The sequence below is a fragment of the Sus scrofa genome, chromosome 14 (genome assembly GCF_000003025.6).
Source record: "Sus scrofa isolate TJ Tabasco breed Duroc chromosome 14, Sscrofa11.1, whole genome shotgun sequence".
In the NCBI taxonomy this organism is placed as follows: Eukaryota; Metazoa; Chordata; class Mammalia; order Artiodactyla; family Suidae; genus Sus; species Sus scrofa.
The window spans coordinates 135,618,766-135,639,323 of record NC_010456.5 but is presented as its reverse complement, the minus strand read 5'-3'; the positions used below and the strand labels follow the sequence as shown (position 1 = coordinate 135,639,323).

Sequence of the window (20,558 nt, the reverse complement as noted above, 5' to 3'; positions counted from 1 at the left end):
CCTACACCACAGCTCACAGCAACGCCAGATCCTTAACCCACTGAACAAGGCCAGGGATCAAACCTGTGTCCTCATGGATGCTAGTCAGATTTGTTTCCGCTGAGCCATGATGGAAAATCCCACAGACTTTATTTGAAAGCACAGTTTTATACCTATAGGAAAATTGAGGAGATAGTATAGATAGGCCCTATACCCCATAAACAGTTTCCCCCAATTAGTAATGTCTTACCTTAGTCTTGCACAAGTGTTCAGTTCATGAATCAATATCGACATAATATTTTTTTAACTACAGTTCATATTTTATTCTTGTCTCCTTACTTTTTGCCTACTGTCCTTCTTCTGTTCCTCAGTCCCACGCAGGTGTCCACAAGACATGTAGTCACCCTGTCTCCTTAGCCTCCTCTGGGCTGTGATGCTTTCTTAGCCTGTCCTAGTTTTTGATGATGACAGTTTTGAGCGGTGGCCCACTATGTGGTAGGACACACCTCTGTTGGCATTTGTCTCTAGATCGGATTGGGTTCTGAGTTTCAGGGAGTGAGGTCACAGAGGTCTAAGTGTCATTTTCATCACGTCCTCTGAAGAGTGCATCCTACGAAGAGGCCGTGGATGCTGACCTTGACCGCCTGGCTGGCAGAGTGTTTTTCAGGTTGTTCCACTGTAAAATGACTCCCTTTAGATGAACTCTCACCATGTTCTTGTGAATGTCCTTGAACTATGCTATTTTAAAATCACATCCCTGCTTATCACCCAGGGAGCCTGCCGATGAGAGAGTGACATGGTTTTTTTTTTTTTTTTTTTGGTTCAGACTGAAGATACGAATCTGAACCAGAGAAATGTATACCCTGGATGGGAGCCTTGCCGCCATATTTCCTTGAGGCAAGACACTGCTCTGTCAGTTCTATGAGATTTTTCTTTAGTTCTTGGATATTTTTTCTTTAGCTCTTTGGGGCTAAGAAAAATGTGTTTCCAGGGCCTCGTCCCCAGATTCCTTTGCAGCTCATAATGGTTGCCTCGGTTTTTTTCCCCATGAGCCAGACTTTCTAAAGAATATGGATCTTAATGCTACTTTTGTGACTTCAGATTGATCTCCTCTCTTAGGTTCATGTAGGTGTGGATAATGAGTCCCCTTTAAAGCCAGAATTCCAGCTGTGATTAAGTTTTATCTTGCCTAGTACTCTCATTGGAGGTTGTTTCCCCAGTGGTCCACTGGGTGCTTTAGTGGGTATCCACCAGCACTTAAGCCTCAGCAATTCCTCCCTCCCATCCTTCTGGCAATGCCAGATCCTTAACCTTCTGAGTGAGGCCAGGCATTGAACCCGCATCTTTGCAGAGACAACATTGGGTCCTTAACCTGCTGAGCCATAACGAGAACTCCATAAGCCTGGGCATTTTCTGATAAGTATGAAGTTGCCATCTTTACACCATTCGTGTGTTTTGATGGACAAACACTGCCTAGGAGCCTGGAAGCTTGGCTCCTGACGTCCTACACTGATTTCACACATTTAACTTTGCAAAAGCCCTTTGACCATGCCGACTTAGTTGAGCTTCCTTAGCCCTCTGAAAATCAGGAGGGGAGAGAATGTGGTTCCCATTTTGTAGACCCTCCGATGCAGACTTTGAGGGCAATAAGTCAAAGAGGAGTCGAGACCCGGGCCAGGTCTTGTGGATCCAAGCTAGCCATCATTCACGATCTTAGAACCCTGGGTCAGTGTCCACTTCTGATGAGCTGAAGCCCTCAGGTGAGCATCAGGGTGCTTGGACCCTCCTTAGTCAGCTAGGTCCAGGTGGCTCAGCCGGAGCAGGAATAAGGCAAGACGTCCAGGGGCAGCCAGGCTCTGGGTGACGCATGTAGAAGGAAATCTGAAGTCACTTTGAGGGGGGTGTCTTCATTGCTGGCTCTTCCAAGACCTTAAAACCTGCAAAGATTCTTTCCTACGGAACTGGGTCTGTAACGTCCCTCTTTAGCACATGACCCGGTCTGAAGATAACAAACTCAGGCAAGCAAAGGAGGCACACACACACCTCCCGGGAAAGCAGAGCTGCTTGTTACAGAAGGTGACTGTGTTGGAAACCAGAATATTTAATATGCATTCTTTTTCCTTTGTAAAACTCAAGCAAACTGGCCATTTTATCCAAAGGGCAAGCTGTGTATATGGCTACTCCACAGTAAGAAAGCGGAAAGTTCCTCCACAGTGCAAACGCTTCACATTTTTTATTTCATCAACCGAGTTTTGTTGATGCCCAAATATTTGGAAAAACAAAATGTATGCGAACTGTATATTTTCGAAGGTCATATTTTCCCCCCTGGGTTTCTCGGGCTTGAATGTACAGCCTGCTTTTATGATTTGTCAACAAGATCACTCCATAAAATACATTCTGATATCACACAGCTGTGGATAATTTATTCTGTCTATCCATGCAGCACAAATAAAATTTTTATTTGCATCGTCTAAAAGAAATACCAGCGTATTAAATACATACGCAAAGCTCATAAGAAACCATCTTCCGAATACATAGACTGCTGGGGGATATTGTACAACCAATTAAAAAGCTGAGAGATGGCTTCATTAGCCATGTGTATAGATAATAAATACTGCACTCAGAAAATAGTGTCATTTCTCAATTTCTGTAAAAGGTTGCACAACATTCTACAAGGGCTGGCACAGTCTGCCTCTCAATTCTCCTTGGAATATTTAGAAATAAAGCCTCTTAGTGAAGGGGAAAAAAAAATCAGTCCAAAAGGACTTCTTTTGGATGTAGACGCTGGACTATATGGGTGAAAGGGGAAATATCCAGTGATTGGAACCTTTTGCCTTTAGGAGAACAAAGGATTGTCTTTCTCTGCTACTAAGAGTCTTGGAGGAAAAAAGAGGAGTAAGAAGTTTCTTTATATTTGGTTCGTGCAGCGTCACCTGGACTGGCCACTAGGAGGCACCACAGAGGCCTCCCCAGCTCCCCCAAAGTCAAGGATGTGGACTCGTTGCCTTTCCTAGTTCCCTTGCCGCCAGAGGCGAGTTAATGGTTCATCCAAGAGATCTGGGTTTCATGGCATTACCTCCTTCTAAGACAAAGCTCTTCCCTGTGGGTTCTAGTCAAGGCAAAGAGTTTTTCCTCTAAGTCTCCAAGGCCTGGAAGCCCTTCAAGGCCTTTGCCCACTGGAACACCCGTGGAAACTGTCCTTTCCCCCACCCCCTGCGGCTGGTTAGTGGGTGATACAGGACTCCAGTTTTATTTTTTATTTTTATTTTTTGTCTTTTTGTCCTTTTTAGGGCTGCTCCCGCGGCATATGGAGGTTCCCAGGCTAGGCATCTAATCGGAGCTACAGCTGCCAGCCTGCACCAGAGCCACAGCAATGCCAGATCCGAGCTGTGTCTGTGACCTACACCATAGCTCACAGCAATGCCGGATCCTTAACCTGCTGAGTGAAGCCAGGGATTGAACCTGTAACCTCATGGTTCCTAGTTGGATTTGTTTCTGCTGCGCCACAAAAGGAACTCTAGGATTCCAGTTTTAGATTTAACAAGCCTTGGGCAGTTGGGCTTGCGATTAACTACTCAGTTGAACAATTCACTTGTGTAGAAACTTATCTAACAGAACTGCCAGGGGTGGCTCATAATCAAACTGGTTTGTTTATGTCAAGGAAATTCAGAAATGCTTGCAATTACTTTCTTCACAGTTTTACCTGACTTTTCGGAAGATTAAAATAGCAGCCAGGGTAACTCTTGGCACGTGGCATGGTTTTCATGGGTTGAGGGGAAAGTTCAAACGGATCCCCAGTTTTCACTCTATCACTGCTATTTCAAAGCCTTCTTAATCCAATTCAAATAGCACACTGGTGGCACTCTTGCCAGTTAAATGCCGTGAATTGCACTCTTAGTCCGACTCTGCAGGAGCCGTGTAAGTGGATCAGAACTCACTTTGTTTCAGTAAATTCCAACATAAGAAGCCCACTGAGAGGCCTAAACAAGAGACCTGATGAAGCTTAGAAAAGGATGCTGATAACACCAGCTGGGAGTTCCCTAGTGGCCCAGTGGGCTAAGGATATGGTGTTGTCACTGCTGTGGCTTGAGTTCGATCCCTGGCCTGGGAACTTCTGCATGCTTGGGCATGGCCAAAACAAACAAACAAACAAACACCAGCTGGTGGTCCTCACACTCCAGGTGCCTCCTGCCCCCTCCCTCACTTGTGAAAAAGGAAAACATCTGCTGACCCTGCTGACACGTGCTTCCCAGGCTCTGGGTGGGTCTGGAAGGTTCTCACCTCTGCGTCGTCTTTGCTCCCCATGTCAACAAATGAAGGTCTCTCCTGCCCGGTCCAGCAAGAGTTGCCCTCCCCACCAGTCTACCACCACCCTGTCTTTCTCATTAAATCTTATTTTGAACTCATTTTTCATTTTTATGGCTACACCTGTGGCATATCCAAGTTCATGGGCCAGGGATCGAATCTGAGCCATAACTGCAGCCCACACCACAGCCGCAGCAACACTGGATTCTTAGCCCACTGGGCCACGAGGGAACTCCTGAAGTCATTTTAAAGTTATAAGTACAGCACCGAGTATCCCCATAGCACCACTGTTTCAGAGGCCTGGTTGCTCTTGCAATGGTCTTACTTGTTCAGTTGTCTGTCTCCCGGGACAAGACTATGCCATGAGGGCAGCTTTATCCGTGACCCTCTCTTAGAGGCACAGGATGGGGAGAACCAAGTCTTCCGGGGTGAAGCTGTCTTTAAGAGATGAGAGTCCCAGCAGTGTAGGCTAGGGGACTGGCTCCAGGTGACATGAGGGCACACTGGCCTGAAGCAGAAAAAAAAGTGGGCTTTTTGAATGGAAAACATCAGGGCACAAGGCAGACAGTTAATAAATAGTTGATGAATGAGTGAACGGATGATTGAATGAATGACCAAATAAGTGGGCCAAGCAATGGACCGGGACCCACAGCTAATATGTGGTAAGGTTGGTACTGATTCTGGGCTACGTCTTACTCCAAAGCCCCTGAGTGCAGTGACTCTGCATAGCCCTGGAGCACGTGGAAGGGCATGAGATCAAGCCACTGGCCGAGGTTCATTAATCCAGTCTCTCTGCGCCATCTTTGGCTGCCCTCTCTGCAGCCAGGAAGGATGGCTGGTGTCCTCCAAGCAGATGGTCCATTTGTTCCTCCGTCCCATCTCCACCCATGTCCACAGCTGTCACGACCTGGAGCCAGCCCCCTCCACTTGCAAGGCTGGAGCCCTCATCTCTTGAACACGGGTTTCTCCCTGAAAACTCAGCTCCTTCCAGCCCTGAGACCGCGTACCCTCCTCTCCCTGTGCCCCTGCCCCCGCCAGCCATGGTCCTCTCTCTCTCTCCCTCCCCCCTCCCCATGTGGCCAAGGGGCCCAGCTCACCTCCTGTGCCCTTGGCCGTCTTCCCAACTTTCAGTTCATCTCTGGTCCCTTGGCACTCAACCCCTGGGAGCTTTAAAGGCTTTGTGACCAGCTTGAGCATTTTCCAGAGAGGCTGTGTCAGACAGTTAATACTCGAGTAATAATCCTTTTGTAACCTGAATATAACTGCAGACTTCCGCATTGAGAATGATAAAATGGTGTGGATTTAAAAGTATTTGGAGAACTGTAAAACGTCTACTAGGATTAAAATTTCAATACCATTTGTGCCCAGTCAATGTGAACTCTTTAGTAACTTGAAACTGTGCTATTATGACTCAGGTCTGAAAATTATGAGTCCTGGTTGAAGAAATGGGAATAACATGTGAGGGAATCTGTTCCCATCCTTTACCTTGAAGGATATGCTGTGGTCGCAGCGAATAGCAGGAGCGTGACCTCATAGGAGCGCAAGCCTGGAGAAATTACCGTATTTGTTACGAAAGTGATGCACACTCTCCAGAAGAGAAAAATGTTATCCTTGCCATCAGGATTGTTTATGGAAATAGGGCTCAGTTGAACCTGGGTCGTTCAGTGTGTTAACCGGTTCGACAGACAGGACCCCAAGCAACAAGATCATATAATAGTTTATTGAATGACTTAATTTTTTTTTTTTTTTACATGAACCAGTCTAGTCGGTCTGAACTGACAAATTAATTTTGTCTATAGAATCGCTCCCCGAAGCACATAAAATTAGCCTCCGTAAGTACGGAGAGGAGAACTGGCATTGTGTTTAACTGATTCATTGGGACTTAAGTAAATGGATTTAGTCTTAATACAGCTAAAGCCTTGAGACTTTTCATAGAGAGCTGATCTGCAGCAAAGCATTAATTCATCATTTAAAAAGTCATGGCTCGTGGGGTTTTGTTGCTCCTTGAAGGACAGAATTATATACTTTTGACTATGATAATCACCCAGCACATGCCACAGGGCTTGAAGGGAAAAAATTAGCCCTTATTTTCTTTAAGTTCCAGCATTTAGGGGTTAGACCGACAGAGGATTAATCAGCTTTAACGGTTACTATAATTTAATAGATTATGGTGTTTCCCGGGCTTTGTTCAACGTCCAGCTATTTCCATTGAGTCATTGATAGTGTACTTCTGATGCCAAGCTCTTCCTGCCTGGAATAAGCAGGGGGTTTCTTTGTGTTGCAGGGGTGAACTTGGGGAGCGGATTCCCACCTTCTGTGCAAGGGGGAGGAGCTTATGAAGTGGTCAGTGCCTCGCTTTTGAACGGTGACCCCTGGACCCCAAGGAAGAATTCGGACTCAAAGGTCAGCTTTTTGTTTTGATTTTCTTCTTGACTTTCCGATGGCTGATGTTGAAAAATCACATGAGCTGCATTTACATTCTTTTGTGTGAAAATCTGATTTCCTTTTTTATTAGTTGATTAAGGATGTTGTGCCAATTTTTGCCATACAGCATAGTAACCCAGTCGTACCTATATACACATTCTTTTTCTCATATTTTCTTCAATGTGTGGTCTATCTCAAGAGATCGGACATAGTTCCCTGTGCTGCACAGCAGGACCTCATTGCTTATCCAGTCCAAATGGAATCGTTTGCATCTACTAACCCCAAACTCCCCTTCGATCCCACTCCCTCCCCTTTCCCCTTGAATAAAAGAATGTAAATGCATTCACATTCTTTTGTTCCAGTTTTGTCTTGGTCTATTTTTTTCACGGATTTTTAAATTTTTTTCCATTATAGTTGGTTTGCAGTGTCCTGTCAGTTTTCTACTGTACAGCAAGGTGACCCAGTCACACATGCACATACAGACATTCTTTTTCTCACATTGTCCTCCATCCTGCTCCGTCACAAGTGACTAGATGTAGTTCCCAGAGCCGTGCAGCAGGATCTCATTGCTTATCTATTCCAAAGGCAATAGTTTGCATCTCTTAACCCCAGATTCCCAGACCGTCCCACTGTCTTGGTCTATTTCAACCCCAACTATTTCCTTCCTCACAAAGTGAAATCCTGATGATTAAGAAGCTGAGATACAAAGTGATTTTGATGTGACAGTTCTAATGAGTGTCCTAGGACCGAGCATCTGCTGAAAGGTTTTTTTTTTTTGGATACACACCATGGATAGCGTTTCCGTATACACAACTTCTGGTTCACACGAGTGCTGCGTATTTCTCGATATTCAGGTCTATTTCCTCCATATTTTGGTTTTATTGACCAGTTATTTGTCAAAACATTGTAGCACTTTTTAAAAAACATTTGTAATGAGTTTTAATAGCGTTTTATGCTTTGTTTACCTTGCCACATGTTCGAGTCGCCTATGATGTAAAAGAATAACATAAAATAGTTGGAGTATTTGTGATTAAATCTAATATTTCAGCGAGCTTTAGCTGACAAATCTACATGACTGTCTTACATGTTAGAACTTGTTGGAACAGTTGGAAAGTGATAAAATCTATAGAAATATGAGCTCTTTGGAGCTATCATAGTCATGTCTTTGTCCTTGGGTTATGGGGAGCTATTTTTAGATTATTTGTTATAACAGAAAACAGATTTTTTTTTTAAAGAGTCGTTGAGATGGTGAAAATCCTCTGTAGTGGTCCGGATGTGCTGAAGTGGGCTGCCTTTAGGTGGGTAATGATAATATGATTTACGTCTTTATTTTATTTTCCACAGAGGCTTTCAGCTGAAAGTGAGCTTTTCAGAAAGGCTGGAGGTTTGGTTAAAGGATCCAAATGTCGCATCTAAACTTCTTCAATATTTCTGTTTCGTGGAGACCGCTGCAAGCCAGATGTATAAAGTATAAGTCAGTCTTAGTGACAGTGATGCTATTTCCTGGAAGAAAAACTTAAGACATTAAAGAAAATGTTATCATGCCATTAATTTGTAAAATCAGGAATGATATGATAAATTCAGAAAAAGAGAAGTATACTATCTTATAAAGAAAGTGTATCGAATATATTTATAGGCACTAATTAATAACATACAAATATGGAACAATCTGAAGTTTTGTGGATAGTGGAAGCCTTTATGGGAACTTTCCCTGGTGGTAGGGTTGCTAGATTTAGCAAATAAAAGTACCAAATGGCCCATTAAACTTAGGCTTGAGGAGTTCCTGTTGTGGCTCAGCGGTAACAGATCCAACTACTGTCTGTGAGGATGCAAGTTCGAACCCTGGCCTCGCTCAGTGGGTTAAGGATCTGGCGTTGCTGTGAGCTGTGGTGTAGGTCGCAGATGTGGCTTGGCTCCCATGTTGCTGTGGCTGTGGTGTAGGCCAGCAGCTATAGCTCTGATTCAACCCCTAGCCTGGGAACTTCATATACTGTGGATGCGGCCCTAAAAACAAAACAAAACAAATCAAAACAACTCAGACTTGAATAAATTATGGTTTTTCTTGGTATAGGTATATCCCATGCTATATTTAAGATGTTGTGTATCAAAATCCACCTTTCATGGGTGCCTTGTGTTTAATCTGGCAACCCTGCTTGGATGCTATCAAAGCAGCAAGCTAAGAAGCATCCTCAGTGTGCCATTAGAACGGACAGTGCACATTGGCTCTAGTTTCTGACCTCCAGCCCCATCCTTCCTGCCATCCAGCCACCTACCTCACAGATTTCAGGAGGCATGACGGAGCAGGAATTGGCATCTCCACCCTGCCACGCTTATAACCCGGTGACTAGGGGGCCACTGCTCCATCTTTATAGGAAACTGGGGAGGACGGCTATTGTTTGATAGCTGTTCCAACCCCTCTAAGATGCTCCCTCCAGGACCAGAACAGTGCAGGTGGGAGGCATATACCTACTGACCAATGTAATTCCAGGTTATTGACGTTATTGAGGGAATAGGGACTTGGGTAACTTGGGGAACAGCATTTTGACGTCATGCCCCGGCTCATCTAAGCACATGGCTCATAGAGTCAGCATTATGGCTTTGTAATTACCATGTGCACCCCTATTTGGCACTTAACCACTAAGACCCTGTATGCCAAGGGGTGCGTGTACATGTCTGTTGAACGTGTGTGTCCACACGTTATAATTCTCCGCGGGGTAGATTCGTGTATTTGTTGTGAGAACAGGGATTCTGGCTGAAGGTGTGTATGTGCAGGTCTTCCCTTGCTAACAAAAATAATGGTCAACATTGTAATTTTTTTTTCAATTTTACCCCTATTTGATAAAATTACCTAAAAAGAAATAATATAGCACAGAATTGAAATGATGATGGTGTGTCACTTTGGAATTACAGTATCAACATTGTCATTTTAAACTGCATTAAAATCGCATCTTCCAGAATGTAGCCTTTGGGATGGATTAGCAATGGGATCCCGCCGTGTAGCTCTGGGAACTCTGTCTAGTCACTTATGATGGAATGCTTAATGTGAGAACAAAGAAGGTGTTACATGTATGTGTAACTGGGTCACCATGCTGTACAGTAGAAAAAATATAAATGAATGATAAAAAAATAAAAATTAAAAAAAATTTTCTTGCCTGGCTAAAAAAAAAAGTGCATCCTCAGGAGTTTCCATTGTGGCCCAGCAGTAATGAACCCAACTGGTATCTATGAGGACACAGGTTCGATCCTGGCCTTGCTCAGTGGGGTTGAGGATCCTGCATTGCTGTGAGCTATGGTGTAGGTTGCAGATGTGGCTTGGATCTGGTGTGGCTGTTGTGTAGGTTGGCAAATGCAGTTCCAATGTGACCCCTAGCCTGGAAGCTTCCATATGCCTTGGGTGTGGCCCTAAAAAGAGAGAATAAGTAAATAAATAGAGTTCATCTTCAGGTATGCAAAACAACAAGTCTGCCTGCTGTACCTTAGAATATAGGCTTTTAGATTTGCATTCTTGCTTTCCTGTCCCCCTATTTTATTCCTTGGTCCCCTGCTCCTTTCAGTTCAGCCATTCTTTGATGATTTGACTTGACTGGTTTGTGCAGTGGCCCCGGCATCTTCCTTTCTGTATGGTACCCCAGGTGATTCTAATCAGCACAAAGGAACCACCTTACTGGTGGAACCAGCGTCTGTGACCAGCGCTGGAGGGCTGGTGAACTTGGTTTAACTGGTTTCAAGCGGCTTCTACTTGATGCAGACAAAAGTACTCCCACTCACTCTCTCTCATCTGTGATTGAGATGTATCCGAATGGGATATTGTCATATCTTTAAGAAGCACATTGAGGTCTGTGGAATGCTGGGTCAACAGGGACCTGCTGTCTAGCACAGGGAACTGTGCCCCCCAGTATCCTGTGACGATCTGTGTGGGAAAAGAATCTGAGAGCGAACGGAGGTGTGTACACGTACAGCTGAATCGATGGGTCGTACAGTAGAAACAATCACGACGTTGTAAGTCAACTGTACTTCAATAAAACTTTAAAAAATGGAAGGAAAAAAAAAAAAGAATCGCCGCCATTGCCTCTGGCCATGTACTTGGACGAGAAGAGGAACAGGAAAGAACGTGACCTTGTGTGTCTTGGAGAGCGTCCAGCATTTTGTTTGTTGCCTGTGTCTGGACCTCTTCCATGAGTATAAGCATATCTGCCTTTCCTCCTTCCGAGGGTCATTGTAAGATCGAGATGGGACAATGGCTGTGAAAATACACTGGAAATTGAAACCCACCACCCCACCCAACATAAGATGATGCTGAGAGTTTCAAGTGTCTTTAGGGACCAATCTCCAATTTCCAGTCTTGAATAAAATTAACCCTGGATCCAGGGAAGACACATCAAGATGTGGTTGATTGTGAGATGACCTCAGTTGAGCACAGCCTTTAAATGCTCCAGGAAATTTCCAATTTCCAGCTTTCTTGCATGAGAATGAAATTATGGAAATAGTATGTGAAATGGAAAATAAAAAGGCAAAAGGATTAGAACATGAAACCAAAGCTTCCTTTGGCATATTGAGGGGCTTAAATATCAAATAGCAGCTAATTAAAATGGCAGAGGTAAAGTCTGCTGCATAGATTTCCATTTGCTTTGTTTCATGGCTGAGAAAACGGAGCCTTGTTTTTCCCTCAGATAACCATCCCCTTTCACCCCTTTGCGATCAACCTTCTTCTCGGAAGGGTGCTGGCCTGCTCTGTCCACCGCCCCCGCCCCGGCACCCCCGGCACCCCCACCCCGCAGACCCTTTGCAGCCGCGGTAGCAGCTTTCACTCCCAAGACTTCAACACAACTACATTTGCCAAGGTCACAGGTGGCCTTCAACCTCTGAAGCTGGTGCCTGCCTTGCTCTCTTTATCTTACTTATCTTGACACTGATTCAATCTCTTTTGAACGTTCACTTCCGTTGGCTCCCCAGACCCTGTTCGCTCTTGTTTGCTCTCATATGTTTTTAATTCTTGCTTTTTATTCCTCTTCTTGGCTCTGTCCCTTAATTGTTGGTTTCCCCCTGAATTTCGTCCTCAGCCTATTTCTGACTGAGGGCTCCAGCTGGCTCTGTCATTCCCTGCTGTGGCCTCCCTGTCCACCTGCAGCAGGGAGGGGCGGGGCTCCGGTGAGTGACAGCAGCAGCAACCAACCACCGCCACACCCGAGCTCCTGCTACGTGTGAACTGGATCTGCTCCCTTCACCGTCCTTCTCCACCTTCCATTGACTAAAATCCAAATCGCCCACCCTGCTCTGAACCCTGAGGTTTGGCCGCTGACTTCCAGTGGATTTTAGGCACCGCCAGCTGGAAATTCCCAATTACCTTATGCACGATGCCCCGCTTTATTTAATAGCCCCGGAAGACAAAGTGGTCATCCCTCACCTCCCCGCAAATCATGAGGTTGCACACATCTCATCCTTTGGAAGCTTCTTGTAACATCTGAAGTTAAAAGTCGGATTCCTCAGCTTGGTACCCAAGATGCTCTGCGGGCTAGACCGCCCTGACTCTGGAGGCGCTGCTCCCACCTCTCAGCCATTCCACTTCTCAGGGGCGGCTTGTTGTCTAAATATGCCGTGTGCTTGACCAGGTGCTTGGCATATGCTGTGTCCCTGCCACCTGTGTCTGTCCTACTCACTCCTGAAGCCCCAGCATCACTAGCTCCTTCTCTGTGAAGCTCGTTCTGACCTCTCCAACCACATTTGTCCTTCCTGTATGTTTGCCCCATCAGTCACCTCTGCAACGTGCCATCCCACTGCACACACGCTTCGCCCACGCGGTCTGAGCCTGTGGACGAGGCAGAAACACATGCTGCAGACCCGCAACTTAAATCACACGTCGCTCCGCTGATCTCACCGCCCCAGCCCACCTCGCAAGCATGTGGCCTGGGTGGGCGAGGGGAGAGTGTTCCTGTTGTTTCCTGCCCTTCAACCAGGGCGAGTCTCTTACTCCCTGAGGGCAGCGAGGCTGGTTTTCCCGTTGGATATCATTATATGGCAGGGACCCTGAAAGAAGCCAACTCGCCTGCGCTCAGCCCAGCAGTGTTCAGGAGAAAAGAAACGGCCACAGTGAACTTGTGTGAAAGCATGAAATCCGTAAGGAATTTATTTGGAAGATTTGTAGACTCCGCCTTGGGACCACGTCTGCCTTCTGCCCTGGCTTTAGACCCTAACTCCACGGGACAGGACGGAGACTCAGCTCTTTGGCAAGGATCCTACCGTGCTGTTGTCGCCAGTAGATATTTCCACCTCTCCCACCAGCCCGTGCCCTCCCTGGGGATGGTGGCCTCGGCTCTCTGCCTTCCTGGTCCCTCAGTGCAGTGCTGAGCATCTGGTGAGGATACGAATCCATTTCCGCATGCTCCAGAGCTTTTACTCCTGCCTCGGCGCCTGGGGGCCAGGTCACTCACTGGTGTGGAGGTGACTTGGGGGCTACAGAAGATAAAGGAAACCAAGTCAACATTTGCACGTTATTCAGATGTCCCAGGGTGCCCTCCACTTCTGCAGAGAGTTTGCAAACCACCCCAGGGTGACCTGGATTTTTTAGACATGGCTGACTTCATCTGAGCAAGTTTAGGGGCTTTTCGACTGCTTGGAGGTCTTTTATAATGTGGAAGGGTGGGGCATTTTTCACTTTTGTGGCTGCTAATGTCTTATCTGGTGTAACTCCCCACACGTGCCTCTCCTTTCCAGGGGTTTATGCGGCCAGCCTTATAGAAAGTGATTTTCCTCTTCTCTAAGGGAATATTCTGGTAATTGCAGGAGTTATTGCGGGCCAGCCAGTGATACCTGAGCTTGGCTGAGTAAGCTCAATGGTTATCCCCCCCCTTTTTTTTCTTAAATAATTTACTAAGATTCTGAGGCTACCCAATGAAAAAATCACCCAATAGAGCAATGATACAAGAGCTGGCACAGGACAGAAGATAGGAGGGTTTGGGGTTGTTTTCATTTTTCTTTTTCTTTCTCTTTTTAAAATAAATTTTATTGGAGTCCAGTTGATTTAGAAAGTTGTGTTAGTTTCAGGTGGACGACGAAGTAAATAATTTCTACATATGCGTATATCCATTCCTTTTCAGATTCTTTTCCCATACAGAGTATTACATAGGATTGAGTCAATTTCTCTTGCTGTAGAGTGGGGCCTTGTTATCTATTATTTTATATAGTGTATGTCAATCTCAACCCCCTAATTTCTCTCTCCCCTCACAGTTCCATTTTCGGTAACCATAAGATTGGTTTCAGAATCTTTGAGTCTGTTTCTGTTTTGTAAGTTCTTTTATATCATTCTTACTAGATTCCACAGATTAATGTTCTCATGTGGTGTTTGTCTTTCTCCATCTGCCTTACTTCACGTAGTGTGATAACCTCTAGGTCCATCTGTGTTGCTGCAAATGGCATGATTTCCATCTTTTTTTATGGCTGAGTGATGGTTAGCCTTTCGACTTAGGGAACCTTGAGCTTACCTTAGCTTATAAGTCAGCCAATAGTGCTTCCTCTTAGGAATATTCTTTTATTAAAATACCTACTGTGAAGCCCCTCATAAGAAATGTTCAGTGGCTCCTAAGTTGGAACATTAGTTCCAGACTGTACGGTCTCCTAGGCTGGTCTTTTCGCCACCCTACCCCACCCCTGTCTCTTAACTCCCTTTGGAGACCCCCACCCTGCCCTGTGCCCGACAGTCCCTGGGAGGCTATGTCTGGCACAGAGGAGGCTGCTGCAGGCCTTGACTTCTGTTGTGACCTCACACCATCTACCCAGCCAAGATGGTGCCCACCCTTCTGGGAGAGGGATTTGCGAGGTAAAAGCTGGCACCCTCATCTCTTTGGGCATTCAGCTGTTTTTAGGAGTTGATACCAGGCAGATCGGAAGGAGAAAAGGCTTTGGAACATGTAGAGATGGATTCGGACTCCCGCACAGCCTCTGCCCTGCTGTGTGATGTTGGGTCAGTGACTCACCCTTACTGAGTCTCTGTTTCTTCATTTGCCAAGGAGAGATGATGGTGGTACCCTGCTGCCTCACACAGTGTTCTCAGCAAATGCTAACCACTCCCCTTTCCCTTAATTCATCCTGGCCTTTCTTTTTGCACTGGGGCAGGGCTTCTCAGCCTCACCTCGGTTGCTGGAGAGTTGTCTGTTGCATGTGTAGAAGGAGGTGGTTCTGTGCATCGTAGGATGTTTAGCAGCATCTCTGGTCTTTACCCATGAGATGCCAGTAGCACCTTCCTCCCCAGCCGAGTCATCTCAAATGCCCTGGGCTGAGAGGCGGTGCAAATTGCCCCAGATTAACAACCCCTGCACCAGGGGAAAGCCGAGAAGGTTGTGGAGACAGTTACTGAGAAGCTTCCCTTTGGATGAAGCTAGGTCAAAAGTCAGCCAAACTTTTTTCCCCTCCTGCATTGTTTTTTTTTTTTTTTTTTTTGTCTTTTCTAGGGCCACACGCACGGCAAATGGAGGGTCCCAGGCTAGGGGTCTAATTGGAGCTGTAGCTGCTGGGCCTACACCACAGCCACAGCAATGCAGGATCTGAGTGGCATCTGCCACCTACACCATAGCTCACGGCAATGGCAGATCCTTAACCTACTGAGTGAGGCCAGGGATCAAACCCAAAATCTCATGATTCCTAGTCAGATTCGCCAACCACTGAGCTGCAATGGGAACTCCCCCTCTTGCATTGTTTTTTTTTTTTTTTTTTTTTTGTCTTTTGTCTTTTTGTTGCTGTTGTTGTTGTTGTTGTTGCTATTTCTTGGGCCACTCCTGCGGCATATGGAGGTTCCCAGGCTAGGGGTTGAATTGGAGCTGTAGCCACCGGCCTACGCCAGAGCCACAGCAACGCGGGATCTGAGCCACGTCTGTAACCTACACCACAGCTCACGGCAATGCCGGATCCTTAACCCACTGAGCAAGGGCAGGGACTGAACCCGCAACCTCATGGTTCCTAGTCGGATTCGTTAACCACTGCGCCACGACGGGAACTCCTGCATTGTTTTTTTAAATGATTTCCTTTTTATTAGAGTATAGTTGATTCACAGCGGGATGTTAATTTCTGCGGTGCAGCATAGTGACCCAGTCCCATATATATATATATACACCTCCTCATTCTTCTCTTATCTTCCATCATGTTCTGTCCCAAGAGATTGGATAGAGTTCCCTGTGCTGCCCAGTAGGACCTCATTGCGTATCCATTCTAAATGTCATAGTTTGCATCTACCAACTTTTTAAATGAAGAGTGAGACACTCAGTGTTTGAGCACTGTGGGTCCTATGATTCTGTCACAGCTACTCAACTTTGCCACTGTAGCCTCACAGGTCAAAGCCATGGATACTGTGTGAACCAGTGGGCATAGTTGTGTGCCAGTAAAACTTATTTGTGGTCATTGTAATTTGAATTTTACAATTTTCTCCTTTTGTTTTTTAACCATTAAAAAGTGTGAAACCACTCTTAGCTCACAGGTAGTGGGCTGGATGTGGCCCTCAGATGATAGTTAGTGACCCCTGGGCTAGATATCCTATAGCTATGATCACACCAGGTGCCCCAGGCTGCCCTGCAAGGTGGATGTTGTGTGCATTTGTAGGTGAAGATGCAGAAGTTCAGAGACTTAGGACAGGAAGGGACAAGGCTAACAGCTAGATAGTGAAGTCAGGTCTTTCCACAGTGCTCGGCTGCGTCCCAGAAAATCTTCAGCTTTCTTTCCCTTGGGCCTCCTATCAGGCCCGGTTCATACATCTGGACTCCAGGGGCAAGGTCTTGGCTCAGCGGGATGCCGTGGGGGAGCTCTGGCCATTGCCTCTCCCAGCTGTCTGCCCTGCCCTCCCAGGGACCTCTGGCTGTCTTCAGCCACATGTGAGCGCTCCATCCCCGCTCCCCGCCAGGCCTCTCCTGTCACCTCCCTCTTTGGTCAGCACACAAAGAGGGGGAAGCGAGCCAGCAAATTGTGCTTGGTTCCACGGTGCCCCGCCCCCACCCCTTTGGATGCTCGCCCCGCAGTCAGGGAGCGCTCCGGGCGACATTTCCACGATGCTCACCACCAATTCGTTTACTTCTCGTGACCTCTTAGGAAGGACTTCAAATCATTTTCCAAAACGCTGTCTGTTGAATCAGGTCTCCCTGCAGTTTCTGCAACATTTGCCTTCCTCAGGCTCAGAGGGCCATCATAGAACAGGGTCTTTTAAAAACTCTGTATTTTAAAGGAACGCATTTGGATAATCGTCAGAGATAGAGTGGTTTACATTGACACTGTTTAAGCAGACAAAGCTTATCATCTTTTATAAGCCTTGGGTTAAGGCTCTCCGTGTTTGACTCATGTGTCGGGCATATTTGATGTTAGGAGAGAAGGAATTCGGTGACTTCTGTTTCCGGGTTTTCATCCATGGGGTCTGTCTGAAATTCCCGGTCACATGACCCAAGAGGGGGCGAGACGCAGTCCTGGCCTTGGAGAGCTCAGGGTTTAGTGAGTGAACTCATGGTGATAATACATTTAAGAAAGTATTTAATAAGAGATGTGCGGTTGTTCAAGGAAGTGATTTTAGCATAGCTTTAGATTCACCCAACAATTGCAAAGACAGTTCAGTGCGTTCTCATACACCCCACACCCACCCTCCCTATGAGTCACCTTTACGTGTACGTGGGATGTTTGTAACTATTAATGACACACAGTTTTTTTATGTTTTAAGCTGTACTCTTTTACTAGGAAAGAAAGGTCCTGGAGATTGAGGACCTCAGAAGAACATATCATGTCTGGAATGGATGATAATTTTAAAATCAGAGTTTAGACTCAAAGGCATGTCTTCCCAAGAGAGACAATGTGTGTTGTGTCAATGCAGCGTGTGACAGTTTCATGCTGTGTGAAGGCTGAGGATGCTGTTGCCTGGACCTTCAGTCTAGAATTTCTCTGAAGTTGAAACATAACCCCCAGCCCGGCGCAGTGGGTTAAAGGATCTGGCATTGCTGCAGCTGTGGCAAAGGTTGAAGCTCAGGCTCAGATTTGATCCCTGGCCCAGGAACTTCCACATGCTGCAGGGATGGCCAAGAAAGAAACAATCAATCAAACATAACCAATGAGGACACTTCTTCAAGTTCCTTCATAGTTGCTCAATAAACAGTCCTGATGGTAATGAAGATGTTTTGTTCAATCAAAATTTAACACTTAGTTCCCATTGTGGCATGGCAAAAACGAATCTGACTAGTATCCATGAGGACATGAGTTCGATTGCTGGCCTAACTCAGTGGGTTGGGGATTTGGGGATCTGGCATTGCCATGAGCTGTGGTGTACGCTGGCAGCTGCAGCTCTGATTCAACCTCTAACCTGGGAACTTCCATATGCCATGAGTGCAGCCCTAAAAAGCGAAAAAAAAAATTAAAACTCAGATTAAGAAAAAAATCCTCCCATTCTTTTTTTTGTTTTGTTAGAGTTGATTTATAGTGTTTTGTCAATTTCTGCTGTAGAGCATAGAGACTCAGTCATAGAGATATATAAACATTCTTTTTCTCATATTATATTCCATCATGTATTTTTTTCTTAAAAGTGGGAAATATTTCTAAACATATTGTGCAAGTGACTGCACCCAAGTATGTAAAATCATGTTAAAAACAACAGAATAGAGTGCCCTAATGTGACCGTGACCTAGTGCCTGTGTAGGCAGCTGATGTGAGAAGATTTTCCTTTTGTATTGCTTCAGTGTACTCAGCCCGCATCCCCCACCCCATTTCTTGCAAGCATCCCTAGAAGCATGAGGTATGTGTTTCTGAGTGGCATACACCTGTATTTTACAATCATTTTTTCATTATTGCCTGCCTAAAGAGAAAAATTAAATTAAGATTAAAGTGTAACTTTTCCCTGAAGGGGGAAATTAAATGCTAGGGAATATTTTGTTGGGTAGCCTTAAGCTTTGGAGTGGTATAAATGTTTAATACCTAAGAATTTTCAACTCCTCCCCAAGTACCATTTCTGCCTTGAGGGCAAATATGCCCCCACTGAGAATGCACGATGGGTCTGGGCCATAGCATTCTGAAGGTACCTAATCTTGTCTAATCTTGGAAGCTATGTAGGGTCAGGCCTGGTTAGTACTTGGGTGGGAGAATGCATACTGGGCATCATGAATAAATGGGTGGAAGGAAACGCATGTCTCCTAGGACTTCGTTTATTTATAGAAATCTGCCCCTTGAAGATTTGGGGCAGGCAAGCATAAAAGTTGATGTCTCTCTCCCTCAAAGGCTGCTCTCGTTAGATTTTAAAAAGTAAGTGTTTTAGGAGTTCCCATGTGGCTCAGTGGATCTGGCGTGATCCCTGTGGCTCGGGTTGCTGCTGTGGCACGGTTCGATCCCTGGCCAAGGAATTTCCACATACCACAGGTATGGCCAAAAAAAAGTGTTTTATATGAGAACAGCTTTAGATTTATAGAAAAATTATAAAGATAATACAGAGATCCCATATACCTCCCACCCCTTCGTGCTATTATTAACATCTTACATTATTAGAGTGCATCTGTCAGAACCAGTACTGATCTTCATCATTAACCAAAGTCTATACCTTATTCAGATTTCCTTAGATTCTACCTGATGTCCTTTTTTAGTTCTAAGAGTCCATCCAGGATATAACATTACACTTAGCCGTCATATTTCTTCAGGCTCTGTTATTTGTGGCCATTTCCCACACTCTGTGTTTTTGATGATGTCGACAGTTTTGAGGATGCAAGTCGAGGATTTTGTGGAAGGTCCCTCTAACTGGGGATTTGTCTGATTTTTTTTTTCTCATGATTGAACTGGGGTTGTCTGTTTTGAGGAGACCACAGAGAGCAAATACTGTCCTTGTCCCGCCGTATCGAGGGCTCGTGCTCTCAACAGGACCTGTCACTGGTGATGTTAACTTCGATCAACTGACTGAGGTCATGCTGGTATGATTTCCCCACTCTAAAGTCCCCCCCACCCCTTCTATACTGAATTCTTTGGAGGGATGTCACTGGACACGCTGCTCTTTAGGATTTATGCTCCAACTCCTTGAAGGCGGAAGGTGCTGCACAAGTTACTTTCAACTTTTCTGCATGTGAGATTTGTCTGCTTCCCCTGATTGTTTATATAGTCAATCATTTATTTACAGAAGCATGGGCTCAGGGATATTTAATTTACATGGGACGTGACCTGGCACTAGTCTCGCTCATTCAAATAGTTCCTACTTTGGCCACTGGAGATTCTTTCCATTGATTTCTGTGACCTTTTGATACTTACTCATTACTGCGTGTGTGTATCTCTGGGCCCTTTCTTACCTTTTGTCACGACGAGATGAGCCAGGTTCATCTTAAACACTTCCTGTCCCAGTCCTAAGACCTCCCGTTCCTCTACGGAACCCAGGCTCATTGGGGAGGGTATTAGAAACCAAGATCTGGGTGCTGAGTGCGCTCACTGCTACTGCAGTGTCATTGCTTCTTGGTTTTCTCAGCTGATAGAACAAGGAAATATATGTAGGTGCTCTTGATAGACTTAAGACATAAAATCTTAAAAAAAAAAAAATCTCAAATGCTGGATCATGCCTGAGGCACACCCTGCATACCATGTGTGCATGAGCAAATAGACTCAGTTTTTAGGTCTCAAGACATTAAAGAATTAGAGAAGCATCATATCATTATTACACTTGCGCAGATGTTGAGCTGTGGGGCAGCAGCATTGAGGACCAAACTGATGATGTTGACAGTATCAACAAGCACATTTGCCGTGGTAAACTTTATGGGCACAAAAGATCTTTTCAGTCATCAGCTCAAAGCCTACAATAATCCCAGCCTTGGGTGCTTAGGTTACTATCTTGATAACAATGATTGGAGCCAGGACAGAAATTACTTTTAATA

The 20,558-nt window shown here is 45.4% G+C and overlaps 1 protein-coding gene across 3 annotated transcripts in view; it reads left to right on the top strand.

The window, feature by feature from the left end:
* ADAM12 (ADAM metallopeptidase domain 12) overlaps window positions 1-20,558 on the top strand; it is a 379,957-nt gene that overhangs the window by 42,821 nt on the left and 316,578 nt on the right. For all 3 annotated transcript variants that reach the window (XM_021072593.1, XM_021072591.1, XM_021072592.1), the window contains exon 2: window positions 6,569-6,687. In XM_021072593.1, the coding sequence (XP_020928252.1) occupies window positions 6,569-6,687 (119 nt within the window). The remainder of the gene's footprint in view (window positions 1-6,568; window positions 6,688-20,558) is intronic.